Raw genomic sequence first — 20839 nt, forward strand, 5'->3', positions numbered from 1 at the left:
GGTAAGGAATTCTTTATTCAGAACTATCAATATTTTGGATGTGTCAAGATTCTGACAATATAGGTGAAATATTGAGTTCAACTTTAAGACAGCTGAGGATTTGAGCCAAGGAGTAGAGTGAATGAGTCAGTGGATGGAAAATTACTAACAGAAAACAGGGTAAGGGGTGTTCTTGGTAAACCAACTTAAAAATCTTGCCGTAGAGGTCAGATATCGAGGATAGGAAATGGGTGTTTGATCAGATATCACTGAGGGAGTTATTCTTACTAAGCGGGCTTTGAAGATTTCTTGATAAAACTTGGCTAAGCAGGCCCTGCAAGGATGGGTCAAAGACCAAGATCTGTGGGAAAGAACGCTCAGAGGATTCCGACTAAAGCTTAGGCAAGTAGAGAGGCTTTGTCAGTCTCTGGTGTTGAAGGAAGTGACCTTTTGTCCTCCAAACAATATAGGTTCATTTCTCATTTGGTTCTTTTTGTTCGTTATGGACCAGCTGAGAGGAAATCAAGGTGGCAGTGTAAGAGGACATGAGCTCACTTCACATGAACACATCAAAAATACATCTACAGTGGAACAATCTTCACTGAAAACTAAATGGAAACTGGCAGAAGGACTCCTGTACAACCAAGGCTGTAAGCATCATACACACACGTAATCCGGCAGGAAGGGAAGAAAAGCACTGGGGTCTAGAGATGTGGGACTCAGAGGAGAAGGGAGATCACAGGTGGCAGACACCCACCCGGGGCAGTGAGCTGATCGAGCCACAGACTGGGTGACCAATTCCTAGGTTCTATATGGCAGAGGCAAGCCTCCTGACTTGTTGGAGGACGAGTGGGACAGAGAGAAAGGTTGGAGGATCCTGGACTCTGTTTGGAAGGAGTATGCATGCTCCCACCTGGTCCTGGGACCGGGCAGAGAGAGATTTGCTTCAGCAGCTGCCAGTTTCCAGTGAGCAGGTTCACCACACACCCCGGCCAGAGCAGAAGAAATGCTCTGGCTACACTAACTCCATGCCCCAACATGTCGCTGGATCTGGGGCAGTCAAGACCAGGGAAAGACTCCATTTATGGATGAAGAGGCAACCTAGTCCCAGGGCAGAGCCCAGGTGGGGCTGCGGTGGCCATTGAGGGAACTTGCTCCACCGGTACATGAGAAGCAGCCCACACCTCTGACGGTAGCTGTTTGGCCACAGCTCATCCACTCCACCATACATGCAGAGAAACCACACTGGCTCTGCCTTCTCCCTGGGGAGCGGTGCCACAGCAGGGCGGGAGTGGTGGAGGCTGGAGACACTGGTCAGCTGGGAGAGAGTAAGGGGTCTTGTCCCAGAGGCAGGATAATATATGAATAATTGCCCAGCCTGAAGACCAAAGAAAGAACCCAGAGACAAGGACAGAGACATCAATGGTTTAATGGATAGGGGATATTACTTATCCAGAGCAAGGTCCTGGAGACACACTCCCACCATTGTCTGCAGACAGGAGGCAGAATGTGACTGCAGTTCTTTTTTACTGGGGGGTAGAAGGAGTTTACCTGATTTAGAGGGAATTGACGTGAGGTTAGCTCATCAGTTCTCAGGGAAACCATCATAGGAGAACAGCACTCAGCCCCTTTGATAAACTATCAATGTGAAGAAGTTATGATCTAAAGATTAGAAAAATCACTACCTGTGGCTAGGGCAAGAAGGTAGGCATTGACTGAATAAGCCTTATGATTAACAGGGAAGGTCAGCCATGTGAGTAGGGTGCAGATGAATCAGACTGGTGGGGCAGGGATGTACATAGAGCAAGAATACAGCCATTTGGGGTGGCCTGATCATCCGTCAGTGTTTCTCAGTGACTTGGGCACAATCACTGACTATGCAGCCAGGAGAGCCTTTGCTGGGGGGACCAAAAGCTGTGCTTTCCCTCTTGTTTAGCTGCATCACGCCAGCCCAATATCTCCTTTCCAGATTCCCAGTCAGGGTCCTGTCTTTTTTCTTGTCCCTGATCATAGCTTACAAAATGACTCTAGCACTTCAGGGTGCACGCATTTCAAGAGCAATAGGATGTTTATTTACTTCTGTTACCACTGGATGTCGACGTGGTTTGGCTTCAAGGAGTCTGAGATTAAATAAATGCTCTGAAGTATACCCCCCCCCTTTCCTCATGTATCCCCACCCAGACCTTAAGAGGGATGGAGCCGCTTCCTCACCCCCCAACCCCAGCTGATTTCCCAGCGCTCCGCTCGGTGCTGTTGGGCTTTTTTCCTGGTGCTTCCAGTGTGGGGCGCCACTGCTTCAGGCCACGGAACTACATTACACAGAAGAACTTGCGCTAAGGGAACGTTCATCCAATGAAAATCTAGAAAAGGAGCATTTCCGGGAGGGGAACATCAGGGAGGAGGACTTCCGGTGTCTTCGTAAGGAGATTTTGATTGTTGTTGAGACTGTAGACCTGTTCAATACCTCCGCTGTGCGATGTTGGGAACGAGGTGAAGGGCCCAGGAGGCGGAAGTGGAGGGTTTGTGCGCACTAGACAGGGGCGGGGCGGGGACGACGCCGCCGCTTGCGGCGAGTAACCGTGCCGACTCCGACCCGGTCGCTGGACTGTCGCAGCTCCGCTCCGAGCAAAGGCTCCGATGGCGGCTTCTGCACTGAGGGACCCACCTCAGGTAAACGCTGCGGTCTCCGGGTTCTCGCCTGCCCGTTTCCCCACAGAAATACAAACGCCCCGAGTGAGCGGCGCCTGGTCACGTCTGGTCCAGGACAGTGAGGGCTTCAGGGGTGTTTTATCTATTTCTGACCACCAGTGTATGCGGTGTGAGTGAGGCTTGGAGATGCAACCGAAGCAGGAACATTCCGGGGACGTGTATTCCGTCTTGTTTCTGCGAGGAACTAAGTTTGAGGCCAGGCTGTATCTGCAGTGGTAGCTGAGAGGCTATACTTTTCTTCTTAGGGCCCTCGGATCGGTGGAGAGTTTTGAACAAAGGAAGGACACAATCTGAGTTAGGCTTTTAAAAATTCTCCAAAGCCTGTTCAGTGGAAGAAAAGACTCTAGGTGGGCGATGAGGACTTTGAGGCAGAGGGAAGTTGTGGAATTTCCAAGGTCACAACTGATAAAAGGTAGCACTGGGGACGGAGGCAGGGAGGGGAGATTAGCCAGTCAGCCCGAGATTATCTGGCTCTGGTTCCGCCATGGGACCAGGGAAGGCCTGATCTCCTGGAATACCACCATGGTCACTTTCTTCTATGGCCTGCTTGTTCCCACAGATTCCCAGGGCTGCAGAAGCACTTTTGGTTAATGGAGGTTGTCCCAATCCCTCACTTGTTTTGACTCCCACGCACACATTCTCTGTATTTGAGGTGTCTTAGGGCACTTCATCTGCCATTCTACTAGCTTTTTGGTTGGGGGACCTTGGAGAACCTCATGCTCTGGGTACTGAGTGCAGGCCCAGACGTTCTATGGAGGGAGTATGGAAGGTTACTCCAGAACCCACACCAGTATGTGGAAGTACTTTGAGGTGAGGTTGAGTTGGTTTAGGTAAGTGCAGGTCTCCTTTATTTTCTGGTGGGAATAAACAGCACAGAAAAGCAGGATTTCGGCTTCAAATGACTGCCTGTGTGTTCTGGAGGTATTGGGAGATTCAGATCAGAGGAGGGAGGTTTTCTACCCCAGGTCTCAAATGGCTCCATCTTTTTGGGCAGTAGGGGAAGTGTGTGGGAAGATGGATTGTGGGTTTTCAGGAGTGAGACCGTTCATGGTTTCATTTGTCCCTCTTATACCAGGGCAGTGTGACCTTTGAGGATGTGGCCGTGTACTTCTCCTGGGAGGAATGGTGTCTTCTTGATGAGGTTCAGATACACCTGTATCTTGATGTCATGCTGGAGAACTTTGCAGTTGTATGCATGCTGGGTAAGGCCCTCACACCCACCCCTATCCTCTGAGCTAGGTTCTTCCTTTCTTCTCTTCCTCAAGGGCAGCTCTGTCCTCACATCTGGTACATGGGCACTGCTTTCTTCTTAAATTCCTTGGTTATGTGCTGTGGTTACTATGGCTAGACAGAGTGCATCCCTAGTCCTTAGTGCCCGAACACCAGTTAGCCCCAAAGTTGCAGCTAAAGATTCAGGGTCAGTAGTCTTTTTTGTAGATTGTTTTTAGTTTTATTGAAGTATTGTTGATTTACAATTTTGTTTTAATTTCTGCTGTACAGTAGGTCCGTGGTTATCCATTTAAAATACAGCAGTGTGTACATGTCAATTCCAAACTCCCTAACTATCCATCCCCTTCACCCTTCCCCCTTGGCAACCACAATTTCATTCTCTATGTCCGTGAGTCTGTTTCTGTTTTCTAAATAAGTTTATATGTATCAACTTTTTTTTAAGATTCTGCATATCTTTCTCTTTGTGACTTAACGTCACTCAGTATGACAATCTGTAGGTCCATCCATGTTGCTGTGAATGGCATTATTTCATTCGTTTTAATGGCTGAGTAATATTCCATGGTATATAAGCACCACATCTTTTTTATCCATTCAACTGTCGATGAACATTTAGTTTGCTTCCATGTCTTGGCTATTGTAAACAGTGCTGCATTGAACATTGGGGTGCATGTATCCTTTCAAACCATGTTTTTCTCTGTATATATGGTGAGGAATGGGATTGCTGGAATATATGGTAACTCTATTTTTTGTTTTTTGAGGAACCTCCATGCTATTCTCCATAGTCGCTGTACCAATTTACAGTCCTAGCAGTAGTGTAAGAGGTTTCCTTTTTCTCCACACCCTTTCCTACACTTGTTATTTGTAGGATTTTTAATGATGGCCATTCTGACTGGTGTGAGATTGTACCTCATTGTATTGAATAGTTTTGATTTGTATTTTTCTGATAATTAGCGATGATCAGCATCTTTTCATGTGCCTATTGCCCAGTTGTGTTTTTGCTTTAGAGAGATGTTTATTTAGGTCTTCAAGGTTGTTTGTTTTTTGTTATTGAGTTGTATAGCTGTTTATATATTTTGGAAATTAAGGCTTTGTCAGTCACATTATTTGGAAATAGGATATCTTTTTGTTTTCTTTATGGTTTCCTTTGCTGTGCCAAAGCTTGTAAGTCTGATGAGGTCCCATTTGTTTATTTTTGCTTTTATTTCTGTTGCCTTGGGAGACTGTCATGGTCAGTAGTCTTGCTATCCACCTGATCAATCCCTCCTTGTTTGCCCTGTCTTTGGCCAGGTGACTGTCCAAATGAATGGTACCCAAACTTTGCTCCATTCTTCTACCTGACATATTTTTGTGCCTGACTGTGTGACAGTGTTGTCACTGACATTGTTACTACTAAAACAGACCATAGGATATTTTTTCAAGACTTTTTTCAAGATTCCAATTTCTCTATATCCACGCCAGCATCTGGTTTTTTGTTTCTTTTTATTTTTTTAACATTTATTTATTTATTTCAGTTTCGCCAAGTCTTAGTTGTGGAAGGCAGGTTCCTTAGTTCTGGCTCACTTGTTCCTTAGATGCAGCTTGCAGACTCCTTAGTTGTGGCATGTGAACTGTTAGTTGTGGCATGCATGTGGGATCTAGTTCCCTGACCAGGAATCGAACCCCGACCCCCTGCGTTAGAAGTGCAGAGTCTTAACCATTGCTCCACCCCGGATGTTCCAGCATCTGTTATTTTCTGTTCTCTTTTTTTGTTTTGTTTCGGCCTTGCTGGGGGGCTTGCGGGATCTTAGTTCCCCAAGAAGTGATTACCAGGGATCAAACCTGCGCCCCCTTCAGTGACAGCGTGCAGTCTTAACCACTGGACTGCCAGGGAGGTCCCTGTTATTTTCTGTTCTTTAGATCATAGCCATCCTAATGGGGTGAAATGGTATATTTTTCCCATTTCAATTACATCCCTTTCGGTGTGCTTATTGGCCATTTGTACAGCTTTAGAAAAATATCTGTTAAAGTTCTTTTTTATTTATTAATCAAGTTGGTTTTTGGTTGTTGCTGAATTACAGATTTATCCATAAATTGTGGATATGAATCCCTTTTTATATACGTGTTTTGGAAATGTTTTCTCCCAATCTGTGGTTTCTTTCTTACTGTGTTTATAGTGTCCTTTGATGTTAAAAAGTTCTTCATTTTTTCCCTTTCTTCCCCCAGCTTTCTTAGGCTATAATGACACATAAGTTTGTGTAAATTAAAGGTATGCAACCAAAATTGTTCGTTTTTATGAGGTCCAATTTGTTTATTTTTTGTTTTGTTGCTTTTGCCTTTGTTGTCAAAGGCAAGAAATCATGGCTGAATCCAACGTTTTGAAGCTTTACTTGTTTGTTTTTTCTAACTCTCCCTGTAAACAAGGCTCTTACATGTTAGCTCTTACGTTTAGGCCTTTGATATATTTTGAGTGAATTTTTGTGTATGGTGTTAGGTAAGGTTCTAATTTCATTGTTGTGCATGTGGGTATCTGGTTTTCCCTGTGCCATTTGTTGAAAAGGCTGTCTTTATTCAATGAAAATCATCCTCTTGTTAGTAATTATTGCATCATATATTTGAGGGCTGATTTTTAGACACTCTAGTCTCTGTTCTATTCCACTGGAGTATATATCTGTCTTTATGCCAGTAGCACCTTATGGTGTTTTGCTTACTGTAGCTTTGTAAGAAAGTTTGAATTCATATGTTGTGAATCCTTCAACTTTGTTTTTTTTTCACAATTGCTTTGGCTGTATTGAATCCCTTGAGAGTCTATGTGAATTTGAGTCTGAATATTTTTTTTTGAATCTTTCTATTTCTTGAAGACGTCATTGTTTTTGATAGGGATTGCATTGAATTAAAAAATCCCCCATCTGAGTGTTAAAACTGATGAACCTACACGAACACATCATTATCACTCAAAATCTAAAGTTTGCAATAGGGTTCACTCGTGGTGTTGTACATTCTGTGGGCTTTGATAAATGTATAATGACATGTATTCACCGTTATAGTATCATACAGAATGTTTTCAATTAAAAATTCTCTGTGCCCCACCTGTTCATCCCTTCTTCCCCCATACTCCTTGGTGTCCCCTGATTACTTTTTTACTGTCTCATTAGTTTCCCCTTTTTGAGAATGTCATATCCTTGGACTCATACAGTATGTAGCCTTTTCATCTTGGCTTATTTCACATAGTAACATGCATTTTAAGTTTTCTTGACTTGATAGCTCATTGCAGTTTATTTGTAAATAATGTTGCTGTTCTCTAGATGTATCATGTTTACCCATTCATCTACTGAAGGATTTCTTGATTACTTCCAAGTTTTGAAAGTTTTGAATAAAGCTACTGTAAATATCTGTTTGAAGGTTTTTGTGTATATGTCCCTTTTCAACTCCTTTGTATAAATACCGCAGAGTACAATTGCTGGAGGATATAAGATTATGTTCAGTTTAGTAAGAAACTACTAAACTGCCTTTCAAAGCGGACTACCATTAAGCATTCCAATCGGCAATGAATGAAATTCTTGTTGCTCCACACCCTCACCAGCGTTTGGTGTTGTCAATGTTTGGATTTTGGCCATTTTTATAGGTATGTATTGGTATCTGCTTTTGAGTTTAATTTGCATTTCCGTGCATCTTTGTATATGCTAAATTTTTATGTGTATATCTTCTTTTAATAAAGTGTTTGTTAAGATGTTTTGCTCATTTTTTATTTGGGTTGTTGTTTTCATACTGAATTTTAAGATTTTTTTTTTTTTTTTTTTTGCGGTACGCAGGCCTCTCACTGTTGTGGCCCCTCCCGTTGCGGAGCACAGGCTCCAGACGCGCAGGCTCAGTGGCCATGGCTCACGGGCCTAGCCGCTCCGTAGCATGTGAGATCTTCCCGGACCGGGTCACGAACCCATGTCCCCTGCATCGGCAGGCGGACTCTCAACCACTGCGCCACCAGGGAAGCCCAAGGGTTTTTTGTACTTAACTTTTAGTCCCATTATCTATTTTGAGTTAATTTTTTGTGAAGGGTGTAAGGTTTGTGTCTAGAATTCATGTCTTGGCATGTGATGTTCGGTTGTTCCAGTACTATTTATTCTAAAGACTTTATTTTTCTCCATTGTATGGCACTTGTCATCTGTCAAAAGTCAGATGAATGTATTTCTGTGGATCTGTTTTTGTGCTCTCAATACTGTTCATTGATCTGTTTCTCTGTCCTTCCTACAATACTGCACTGGCTTGATTACATTTTGTTTTTGTTTTTTTTCACCATGCCACGCAGCTTATAAGTTCTTAGTTCCCCAACCAGGGATTGAACCCTGGGCCCTCAGCAGTGAATTTGCAGAATCCTAACCAAGGGTGCCAGGGAATTCCCAGGCTTGATTACCTTAAATACTAAATCTTGTTTTTCTTTTCCTTTCTCTTTTTTTCTTTCTTTTTCTTTTTAAGATACTAAGTCTTGAAGTTGAGTAGTGTCAGTCTGCGACCTTTGTTCTTCAGTATGGTTTTGGCTATTCTGGGACTTTTGCCTCTCTGTATAAACTTTAGGATCAGTTTACTTATGTCCACAAAATAATGTGCTGGGATTTTGATTTGGATTGCATTGAATCTAGGTGCAGTCTAGGTGAAATTAGGAAGAACTGACTTCTTGACAGTAGTGGGTCTTCATATTTATGAACATGAAATATCTTTCCATTAAGTTAGTTCTGTTTATGTAGTCCTTTGATTTCTTCATCGGAATTTTAGAGTTTCCCTTATGTAGATTTTTTTTCTTTTTATATTTATTTATTTCTGGCTGCGTTGGGTCTTTCTTGCTGCAGGCGGGCTTTCTCTAGTTGCGGCGAGCAGGGGTTTCTCTTCATTGCGGTGCGCAGGCTTCTCATTGTGGTGGCTTCTCTTGTTGCGGAGCATGGGTTCTAGGCACATGGGCTTCAGTAGTTGTGGCACGTGGGCTCAGTTGTTGTGGCTCACAGGCTCTGGAACACAGGCTCAGTAGTTGTGGCTTATGGGCTTAGTTGCTCCACAGCATGTGGGATCTTAATGGACCAGCAATCAAACCCACATCCCCTGCATTGGCAGACAGATTCTTAACCACTGTGCCACCAGGGAAGTCTCCCTTCATGTAAATCTTGTATATGTCTTGGTAGATTTATAATTAAGTGTTTCTTCCTTTCTCTCTCTACTTGTTTAGGGAGGTGTTAATGTACATGGTCTTGTGTTTTTAATTTCAAATTTCACTTGTTTATTCTTGATGTATTGGAAAGTGATTGACTTTTGTATAGTATCCTTGTATCCTGAAACTTGGCTATAATTGCTTTCAAGTTCCAGAATTTGTTTTGGGGGGTTTTTTTTTGTGTGTGTATATTTTGGTTTTTACATAGCTGGTTATATCATCTGAGAATTAAGGCAGTTTGATTCCTTCCTTCCCAATCAATATAACTTTTATGTAACTTTCTCCTATCAGTCCATTAATTATGACTTAGAGTATAAAGTTGAAAGGGAGTTGCCAGAGGGAAGAGCCTTGACTTCTTCATCTTATTGGGAAAGTTTCTAGTTTTTCTCTAGTTTTTCATCTGGTAAAGATGAGACTATAGGGTTTATTTCAATCGTCAAGTTGAAGTTCTTTTTCTATTTTTAGTTTACTAGGAGATGGAGATTTTGATCATGAATAGGTGTTGGATTTTGCCAGATCTGGTTTTCCGAATCTATCAATGACATCATGTATTGGCGGATTCTTTTTCTTTTTTCTTTTGGCTGTGCCACAGCTTGCAGTGTCTTAGTTCCCTGGCCAGGGATTGAACCTGGCCTAAAGCAGTGAAAGCGCCAAGTCCTAACCACAGGACTGCCAGGAAATTCTCACATATTTGTATTTAAAGTGGGTTTCTGGACTTCACTCATGGCACATTGGTTAAGAATCCACCTACCAATGCAGGGGACATGGGCTTGATCCCTGGTCCAGGAAGATTCCACGTGCCACAGAGCAGTTAAGCCTGTGAGCCACAACTACTGAGTCTGTGTGCTGCTACTATGGAAGTCTGCATGCCCAGATCCCGTATTCTACAAGAGAAGCCACCACAATGAGAAGCCTGCACACTGCACTGAAGAGTAACTCCTGTTTGCTGGAACTAGAGAAAGTGCACATGCAGTAAGTTGATATAGCCACTATGGAGAACAGTATGGAGGTTCCTTGAAAAACTAAGAAAATAACTACCATATGACCCAGAAATCCTGCTACTGGGCTGAGATCCCACTACCCTGAGAAAACCAGAATTCAAACAACTACATGTACTACAGTGTTCATTGCAGCACTATTTACAATAGCCAGGACATGGAAGCAACCTAAATGCCCATTGACAGTTGAATGGATAAAGAAGATCTGGTACATATATACAATGGAATATTACTCAGTCATAAAAAGGAACAAAATTGAGTTATTTGTAATAAGGCGGGTGGACCTAGAGTCTGTTATACAGAGTGAAGTAAGTCAGAAAGTGAAAAACAAATACCATATGCTAATGCATATATATGGAATCTTAAAAAAATGGTACTCATGAACCTAGGGGCATGACAGGAATAAAGATACAGATGTAGAGAATGGACTTGAGGACACAGGGAGGGGGAAGGGTAAGCTGGGACGAAGTGAGAGAGTAGCATTGACATATATACACTATCAAATGTAAAATAGTTAGTTGGAAGCAGCTGCATAGCACAGGGAGATCAGCTCAATGCTTTGTGACGACCTGTAGGGGTGGGATAGGTAGAGTGGGAGGGAAGCTCAAGAGGGAGGGAATATGGGGATATACGTATACAGATAGCTGATTCACTTTGTTATACAGCAGAAACTAACAAAACATTGTAAAGCAATTATATTCTAATGAAGATGTAAAATAAATAAATAAAGTGGATTATTTTGAGAGAACATATAGCTGACTCCTGCTTATGGATTCACTCTGATAATCTCTCTTTTCATTGGTGCATTGAGACTATCAGTGTTTAATATATTGATATAGGTGGATAAATATTTAATGTATTTGTTACCATTTTCTACCATTGACCATATTCTTTGTTCCTATTTTAGTCTTCCACTCTTGTTTTTATTGTTTAAATCGAGCATCTTGTATGATTGCATTTTCTCTCCTTGTTAGCATATCAGATATATTCGTTTCTTTTCATTTTTTTAATGTAGTTGTGCTAGAGTTTGCACTCTGTATTTACATCTGATTGAAGTCCACTTTCATATAACACTGTATGGCTGCCTTGGTAGTTTGAATACCTTATAATTTTAAAAAATCCTAATTGCTATCCTGCATTGTATTATTGTTCTCATTTGTTCTAATTTTACATAAGCATACATAAATGGGTGTGTTTTAAAATGCATAACAGGGCTTCCCTGGTTGTGCAGTGGTTGCAAGTCCGCCTGCCAATGTAGGGGGCACAGGTTCAAGCCCTGGTCTGGGAAGATCCCACATACCTCAGAGCAGATAGCCTATGTGCTACAGCTTCTGGGCTTGTGCTCTGGAGCCCATGAGCCACAACTACTGAGCCTGCATGCCACAACTACTGAAGCCTGTGCACCTAGAGCCTGTGCTCCGCAACAGGGGAGGCCACTGCAATGAGAAGCCTGTACACCGCAACAAAGAGTAGCTCCCGCTCGCCACAACTGGAGAAAGCCCACATGCAATAATGAAGATACAATGCAGCCAAAAATAAATAAATTCATTAATTAAAAAATGCATAATGGAGTATACAGTTACTATTTTTCCTTAGAAGACATGCATATGGGCAATGGCTACATGAAAAGATGCTCAATATCACTAATGGTTGGGAAATGCAAATCAAAACCACAATGAGGATTTTCCTGCTGGCACAGTGGTTGAGAATCCACCTGCCAATGCAGGGACATGGGTTCGAGCCCTGTTCTGGGAAGATCCCACATGCCCTGGAGCAACTAAGCCTGTGAGCTACAACTACTGAGCCTGCACTCTAGAGCCCAGGAGCCACAACTACTGTGCCTGTGTGTCAAAACTTCTGAAGCCCGCGTGTGTAGAGCCCGTGTTCTGCAACAAGAGAAGCCACCACAATGAGAAGCCCGTGCACCACAGCGAAGAGAGCCCCTGCTTGTGGCAACTAGAGAAAGCCCGCATGCAGCAACGAACACCCAACACAACCAAAAATAAATAAAGAAATAAATTTATTAAAAAAAGAATAATCCACCTGCCACTGCAGGGGACGTGGGTTAGATCCCTGATCCAGGAAGGTCTCATGTGCTGCAGAGCAGCTAAGGCCCTGTGCCACACTACTGAGCCTGTGCTCTAGAGCCCATGAGCCACAACTTCTGAGTCCAAGTGTCACAACTACGGGAGCCTGTGTGCCCTAGATCCTGCACAACAACTACTGAGCCCATGTGACAGAACTGCTGAAGCCTACACACTCTAGGGCCTGTGTGCTGCAATTTTCGAGCCTGCATGCTGCAACTACCGAAGTCTGTGCACATAGAGCCTGTGCTCCGCCACAAGAGAATCCACCACAATGAGAAGCCCGTGCACCACAACAAAAGCCTAGCCCCCACTCACTGCAATTAGAGAAAGCCCACATACAGAAATGAGGACACAATGCAGCCAAAAATAAATAAAAAGTTAGGAAAAAAAACCACCGTGAGATATGACCTCACACATGTTACAATGTCTGTTGTGAAAAAGCCAAGAAATAAGTGTTGGTGAAGTTGTGGAGAAAAGGGACCCCTTGTGCACTGTTGGTGGGAGTGTACATTGTTACAACTACTATGGAAAACTATGGAGAATCCTTACAAAATTCAAAAAGGAACTTCCTTATGGTCCAGCAATTCCACCTCTGTGTATTTATCCACAGGGAGTGAAATCATCATCTCAAAAAGATATCTGTACCTCAGGTTTATTTCAGCATTATTTACAATATTCAACAGATGGAAACAACCTAAGTGTCCATTGATGGATGAGTGGATCTAACAAACATGTGGTATATGTGGCATATTATTCAATAATATACAACCATAAAGAAAGATAGAAATTTTGCCATTTGCCTCAACATGGATAGACCTTGAGGACATTATGCTAAGTGAAATAAGTCAGAGAGAGAAAGACAAATCCACTTGTCCCACTGTTTCCACGGAGGATTGGTTCCAGGAGCCCCTGCATATACTGAAATCTGTGGATGCTGAAGTCCCATAGTCAGCCCTCTGATTCTGAAGTTTTCCCATTTGTGGATTCATCTAGCTACAGATCATGTGATCCTGTGTGTATTTGTTGAAAAATATCTCTGTACAAGTGGACCCAAGTAGTTTTAACCCATGTTGTTCCAGGTTTACCTGTACTACATGAGTATACTTACATGTTGAATCTTTAAAACAACAACACCACCACCAAACTCAGATACAGAGAAAGGATTAGTGATTGCCAGAGCAGGGCAAGGTGGTTAGATGAAGTGAGTGAAGGGTGTCAGAAGTTACAGACTTCTAGTTATAAGATGAGTAAGTCCTGGGGATGTAGTGCACAGCATAGTGACTTTAGTTAATACAACTGTATTGTACATTTAGAAGTTTCCAAAGGGTAGATCTTAGAAGTTCTCATCAGAAGAAAAAAATGTAATTATGTATGTTAACTAAACTTATTGTGGTGCTCCTAGCAGTGTATACATAAATCATGTTGTACAACTTAAAGAAATACAATGTCCCATGTCAGTTTTATGTCAATGAAAGTGTTTTATTCTCTTATGGTCTTCCTTTCTCTATGAAACCCAAATTTGTGATCTATGTCATTTTTTCTCTCTGAAGAATCCTTTTAATATAGTTCCACAATTTTTCTGTGTCTAAGAACGTGTTTATTTCATCATCAGTGTTGAAGATTTATGTCGCTGGTTACCAAATTCTAGGTTGGTGATGTCCCCTCCCCCTTCCCACTTTAAATATTTTACTCCATTCAGTTCTTATTTCCCTGAGTTCTGAGGAGAATTGAAATGTAATTGGGTGGGTTTTTTTGGCTTCTCTTGGGAAAGGTGTTGATTCCTTTAGCCTCTTTTAGTATTTTTTCTTTCTGCATTTGAATGTGATAAGCCTAAGATGTAGTGTTTTTGGCATTAAACCTGCCTCATGTTCACTGAGCTTTCTGGATCTGTTGGTTGGTATCTGACATCATTTTGTTAGAAATTCTCCATCATTATTGCTTCAAGTATTTATTCCGTTTCTTTTTTTCTTTCTGTTTGAGATGTTTCCATATGTGTGTGTTAAATATTTTGTGTTTGTCCCACAGATGTTGTATATTTGGGTGTTTATTTTTTATTTTAATTTTTGTATTTTTTCAGTTTATTTTTCAGTTTTGGAAGTTTCTCCTAACAGAAAAAGAAGTTCAAATATTCTCTCCTCAGCTGTGTCCAGGGTACGAATAAGCCCATCATAGTCATTCTTCATTTCTGTTATGGTGTACTTGATCTTTAGCATTTCTTTTTGGTCCTTTGTTAAAATTTTCATCTCTCAGCTTACATTTCCCTTCTGGAATTGTATGCTGGCTGCTTTATCCCTTAGTAGACATTAATTAACATATTAGTCATAATTATTTTATATTCCCAATGTGATTGTTCAAACATCCCTGTGATATCTGATTTTGATTCTGAAGCTTTGTCTTTTCAAACTGTTTTGTGGAACACTGCAGATCTTCAGAAGGTGCCATGGTTGCAAAAGAGTTAGATCAATTAGATTCTGCCAGTATAATAGTTGTTTAGGTGGGGAGACACATTCCTAACATTTTGTACTCCATCCATTGTACATCTTTTCCTCTGGCTCCACCGGATGTTCTTTTTTTTGGCCCCACTGCGTGGCATGCCCGACCAAGAATTAAACCTGTGCCCCTTGCATTAGAAACAAAGAGTCTTAACCACTGGGTCACCAGGAAAGTCCCTGCACCAGACATAAAATGTAATATTTATATATTGTGTATTGTGTACTGAGTTCCTCTCGGCCAGTATTGGCTATTCAGCCATCCTGACTATGTTAGGACTTGTATTATTTGTGTCCCGTGTATTTGGTCAAATTGGGATGGAGAGTCCTTTGGGCTTCATGGGATGGACATGACTCTGGTCTCAGCAAAAAGCCTCAGAGGTGGCCTGATTAAGATGAATGACAGGGCTTCCCTGGTGGCAGAGTGGTTGAGAGTCTGCCTGCCGATGCAGGGTACACGGGTTTGTGTCCCAGTCTGGGAAGATCCCACATGCCGCAGAGCGGCTGGGCCCATGACCCAGGGTCACTGAGCCTGTGTGTTCGGAGCCTGTGCTCTGCAACAAGAGAGGCCACAACAGTGAGAGGCCTGCATACCGCAAAAAAATAAAATAAAATAAAATAAAGAATGACAACTGGGAAAGGTCTTGATATTAGGTCTGTGTTTGAATGACAACAGGGAGAGGCCTTGATATTAGGTCTGTGTTTAAGTCATATCAGGAAGTATGACTTCCTCTTGACTAGTGTTTTAGTGCCATTGTCAGTGGCTACAAATCACTTCTCATCTTTCTCCATTCGTGACATTCTGCCAACTTGTTATTTCTACTACTTCCCATTTTTATTCTGACTGCACTCTCGGATTCATTACCTACCACCTCTCTAAACCACTTATCTCATGTGGTCTTCACACTGTTTTTCCCATAGTACGTACTGACACTATTTGTGTCCTCAACATAGGGATCCTTTAATATTTCTGGAATGCCAGAACTGGAATGCAACTGACCTGTTGCAGTCAGATTTTCTGAGACCTGGACATACACTTTTTTTTTTAACATCTTTATTGGAGTATAATTCCTTTACATTGTGTTAGTTGCTGCTGTATAACACAGTGAATCAGCTATATATACACATATATCCCCATATCCTCTCCCTCTTGCATCTCCCTCTCACTTTCCCTATCCCACTCCTCTAGGTGGTCACAAAGCACTGAGCTGATCTCCCTGTGCTATGTGGCTGCTTCCTACTAGCTATCTGTTTTACATTTCTTAGTGTATATATGGACATACACTTCTGTACGTTATCAGAGGTCACCAGGAGATGCAGTCCTGGTAAAGACCACTGACAAGGAGTGAATTGCACAAGACGCCTTTCGCTTTGGGCCCCATCCATTCCTTGTGTCCTGTACTTGGTGAGAACAGCTGCTTCTCAATTTGACCCCAAATTCATTTCCTGAACACAATCCTGTGAACTGGTTCTTTCACTTGTCAAATGTAGACTTGTGATGGCCTAACTCCCCGCAATAAACTCAACATGAACTTCATCATCGCTTCTTTGTTTTCAGGTTCTTTTCCTGCAGTTGAGGATGAAGAGACACCTTCTGAACAGAGTGTATCTGCAGAAGGAGTGTCACAGATGAGGACCCCCAGGGCAGGTTCATCTCCTGAGAGGGCCCAGCCGTGTAAGATGTGCATCCCTCTTTTGAGAGACATTTTGCACTTGGCTGAAGAGCAAGGAACAAATAGGGGGCAGAAAGCATACATATGTGGGGCATGTGGGAAACAGTTCTATTTCACTGCAAACCTTCAAGAGCACCAGAAGCAGCACATTAGCGAGAAACCCTTCAGCTGTGATATGGGGAGACCTGCATTTTTCAAAAGTTGCACAATCCATGTAATGGAGAATCTCTCTACCTACATGGAGATTGGGAACAACTACGTGGCCAACATGGAACTTCAGCCACAGACCACTAATACCAGGAAGAAACTGAACAACAGTAAGGAGTGTGAAGCTGTTTTTCACAGTGGAAAAGGTCATCACAGCTGGGGAGAAGGCAAGAAAGCCTCCAGATACACAGAAATACTTATTCAGGATGAGAGAGTCCTCACTACTGAAGGGTTTTGTGAGTTCAGAGAATCCGGGAAAGCCTTCACCCAAAGAACTAACCTAATTCAGCATGAGCAGGTTCACACTGGAGAAAGGCCTTATGAATGCAGCCATTGTGGAAAATTTTTTAGCCACAAATCCCATTTCCTTACACATCAGAGAGTTAACTGTGGAGGAACACGCTATGACTGCAGTGAATGTGGGAAATCCTTTAGCCTAAGGAAGTACCTCAGAGCACATAGGAAAATCCACAGTGGAGAAAAGCCTTATGAATGCAAGGAATGTGCTAAATCTTTCATCCAAAAGTGGAACTTAATTGAACATCAGAAAATTCACACTGGAGAAAAACCTTATAATGCACCCAATGTGGAAAATATTTTGCCCGCAAATCCAATTTCCTTGCACATCAGAGAGTTCACACTGGAGAAAAGCCTTATGAGTGCAATGAATGTGGGAAATCTCTTACTACTAGCTCTGGCCTCTATTATCATCTGCGAGTTCACACTGGAGAAAGGCCTTATGAGTGCAGTGAATGTGGGAAATCTTTCACTACTTGGTCAATCCTTTGTAATCATCAGAGAATTCACAGTGGAGAAAGGCCTTTTGAGTGCAGTGAATGTGGGAGATTCTTTACCCGAAATGAAAAGCTCAGTGCCCATATGAATGTTCACACTGGAGAAAAGCCTTATGAGTGCAATAAATGTGGGAAATCGTTTACGAGTAGGTCGAACCTTTGTAATCATTGGAGAGCTCACAGTGGAGTGAGGCCTTTTGAGTGCAGTGAATGTGGGAAATTCTTTAGCCAAAAGGCACACCTCAATGCCCATAAGAAATTTCACACTGGAGAACAGGTTTATGAGTGCAATAAATGTGAGAAATCTTTAACTCCTAGGCTGAACATCAAGTGTCATCAGAGAGTTAATACTAGAGAAAGGCCTTATGAGTGCAGTGAATGTGGGAAATCTTTTGTTGCTAGGAGTGGCCTCCAGTATCATCAGAGAGTTCACAATGGAGAAAGGCCTTATGAATGCAGTGAATGTGGGAAATCTTTTACCGCTAGGTCGAGCCTTCGTGACCATCAGAGAATTCACACTGGAGAAAGGCCTTATAAGTGCAGTGAATGTGGGAAATGTTTTACTGGTAGCTCTAGCCTTCTTCATCATCAGAGAGTTCACAGTGGAGAAAGGCCATATGAATGCAGTGAATGTGGGCAGTCTTTTACTAGTCGATCCTCTCTCTATGATCATCACAGAGTTCACACTGGAGAAAGGCCTTATGGGTGCACTGAATGTGGGAAAGCCTTTAAGCAAAGACAACTCCTCCGCATCCATAGGAAAATCCACACTGGAGAAAAGCCTTTTCAGTGCAAAGAATGTGGTAAATCTTTCACCCAAAGGTGCCACTTGATTAAACATCACAGAGTTCACACTGAAGAAAGGGCTTTATGAATATCACGAACGTGGCCGGCAGTGACATTGAAGGAGTTCCAGGTGGTAAGAGAGTGAGAAGAACCCGTGCAGCTAATGGACCCTTTCTAGAGAGGAAACTGAGACATAGAGATGATGTGTCATGTGTTTGTGATCTCCCAGAAATGGACAGTGATCTGGGCTTCAATGCCAGGTTGCCTGGTTCAGGATATCGAGAGTCTGGTCACTTCACTCCTCCCCTGCCCCCACCCCCAGGTTTGGGGACTTAAAGAACACCTTGTCCATCCTGACACTTCTGTGCTCTGATCCCCACACCAGGAGCCCTGCTCACATCCCAGTCCCATGCTGATGGACAGGATTATCTTTTCTCTGGGAAGCAATATTAATGACTTTCCTGTGACTGACTCCATTTATGTATCCAACAAATGCAGTGCTGTGATTCAGTTATTATTATTGGCATTTGTGAAAGAATGGGTGTCCAGCTCAGAGATGTTGAAGGACTTCCACAAGGGCTCACTAATGCCAGGCCTTTGGTGAGAGTGGTTCCTCTACACCCTGCACCCGTCCACTGTCTTCTCTCCTGCCCCTCCGAGCAGGGCCTCCACTTGCTGTGTCCTGACCATGAACTACCCACATCTGACATCTGCATCACTACCAGGGTCTCCAGCTTCATTTTCACCAGTACACATCTCCCGGAAACACCGTCCTGCTTGGGAAGTTCTCCACAGGGACAGCAGCACTAAGCCAGGCACTCTGGACTGGGTCATTGGTGTCACCCCAGATTTGACACAGGCTCTATCGCCATATGCAGTGATTCGTTTCCAAGGTCCTGTCCATCTTTACATACCCACCTCAGGATGTTCCTGTTGCCCTGTTATGTGGTTGACCCACTCACTGTTCTGGGCAGTGTGACAGACACGGAAGGACTAAGAACGTCCAGCGTGGCCCTACGTGACCTGGTCTCCAAGCATCCTCTTCCTAAGCCCTTGATCCATTTCCTCACTGTTCCTCCCATCCCTCCAGAAAAAGTGTTAACTCACCAAAATGATGATTGTTAATTAGCAAGAACTTGCCCTCCCTGCCTTGGGACCCACACTTGATCAACCTACCTTAAAAGCTACGACTGAACGTAGGCTGACCCCTCCCATGAAGACTTTAAAATTCATCTATAAAAAATTATGATTTTAATTGCATTTCTTCAGGATTTCTTCTTTTTGACCGTGTCACACAGCATGTGTGATCTTAGTTCTTCTGATCAGGAATCTAACCCATGCCCCCTGCTGTGGGAGCCTGGAGTCCTCACCACTGGACTGCCAGGGAATTCCCTTTCTTAGGATTGTTGATGTTGAATTTTTGTTTTTCATGTGTCTGTTTTTTACCTGTGTCTCCTCTCTGATTAAATTTCTATTTCTATCTTTTGCCTAATTTTATTTTGTGAGATATGGCTATTTTCTTTTTTTTTTGACAAAAGAGCTGGTGAACAGCAAAGACATCTGTTAGATTTCGCTCATTCATCAATAACGTGAGTGATTTCTTTTCTGAATGTAATTGTAATTTGGAATAGTGAAAGAATATGTTCTCAAGTTTTTCTCAATTTTATACTATGCATAATGTAACGGCCACATACATTATACAGGTTTAGGAATAATCTGCATTATTAATATATTCTACCTTAGTTTTAAGTCCAGACATTCAGTTACACAATAAATTAATCTCTGGTTTGTAGTGTTTGCTGGTTTCCATGTATAAATATTCCAACCATAATCAAGGTCAAATTGCCAACATAATTTCACTGAACATTAATTTGGGAAGCATTGCCAGTAGTCCACTATTGTATTCTTTTTCCACCATTATAGGTACAGTAGCCGCAATTTTAAGAATGTAGCTAATAAACCATAGTAGAATTATAATAAAGTGATAGGTTTTGCATCTTTCTTTTGAAAATCATTTACTGGATGAATAGTTGACTTAAGTTTTACCTAGTTAAAATGTACATTTTGACATACTTGTGTATAGCTCTCCAACCGGTTTCCTCCTGCCATTGTTAATTCATCCTCAACATTAAAATGACTGATGCAAGAGCATATTCTACTTTTGTAATAGCTATTTTCAAATGTATATATAAATGGAATGACTGTGTTGGACCCTTCCTGTATCTTATATCATTTATCCTGTTTATGCACGTTTTTTTGTGTTTGTGTATCAAGACTTACTTCATAGTTTTTAAAATTTATAATCCTAGGTATCATGTCTTTGAATACATAACTTCTTAGAATGCATTTCTAAAATAAGAGAACCCTGGGACTACCCTCATGGCACAGTGGTTAAGAATCCGCCTGCCAAGGACTTCCATGGTGGCGCAGTGGTTAAGAGTCCACCTGCCAATGCAGGGGACATGGGTTTGATCTCTGGCCCAGGAAGATCCCACAGGCCACTGAGCAAGTGAGCCTGTGCACCCCAACTACTGAAATCTGCGTGCCTTAGGGCACACGTTTGGCAACTACTGAAGCCTGTGCTCTGCAACAAGAGAAGCCACTGCAATGACAGCCCTTACAAAGCTTCGAAGAGTAGCCCCTGCTCATTGCAACTAGAGAAAGCCTGCACACAGCAATTAAGACCCAACACAGCAAAAAATATATATATATAA

At 42.4% G+C, this 20839-nt stretch overlaps 1 protein-coding gene across 1 annotated transcript; it reads left to right on the forward strand.

Moving 5' to 3' along the window:
• The first annotated feature begins 2423 nt into the window (after positions 1 to 2423).
• Positions 2424 to 20324, forward strand: LOC132510060 (zinc finger protein 211-like). The gene is given in 4 exon segments (XM_060131777.1): positions 2424 to 2649; positions 3764 to 3890; positions 16224 to 17117; positions 17120 to 20324. Coding segments are annotated over 4 exon segments (2148 nt in total). The 5' UTR covers positions 2424 to 2616; the 3' UTR covers positions 18214 to 20324.
• Positions 20325 to 20839: the final 515 nt, after the last annotated feature.

This window comes from Lagenorhynchus albirostris, chromosome 19, assembly GCF_949774975.1.
Source record: "Lagenorhynchus albirostris chromosome 19, mLagAlb1.1, whole genome shotgun sequence".
NCBI lineage: Eukaryota > Metazoa > Chordata > Mammalia > Artiodactyla > Delphinidae > Lagenorhynchus > Lagenorhynchus albirostris.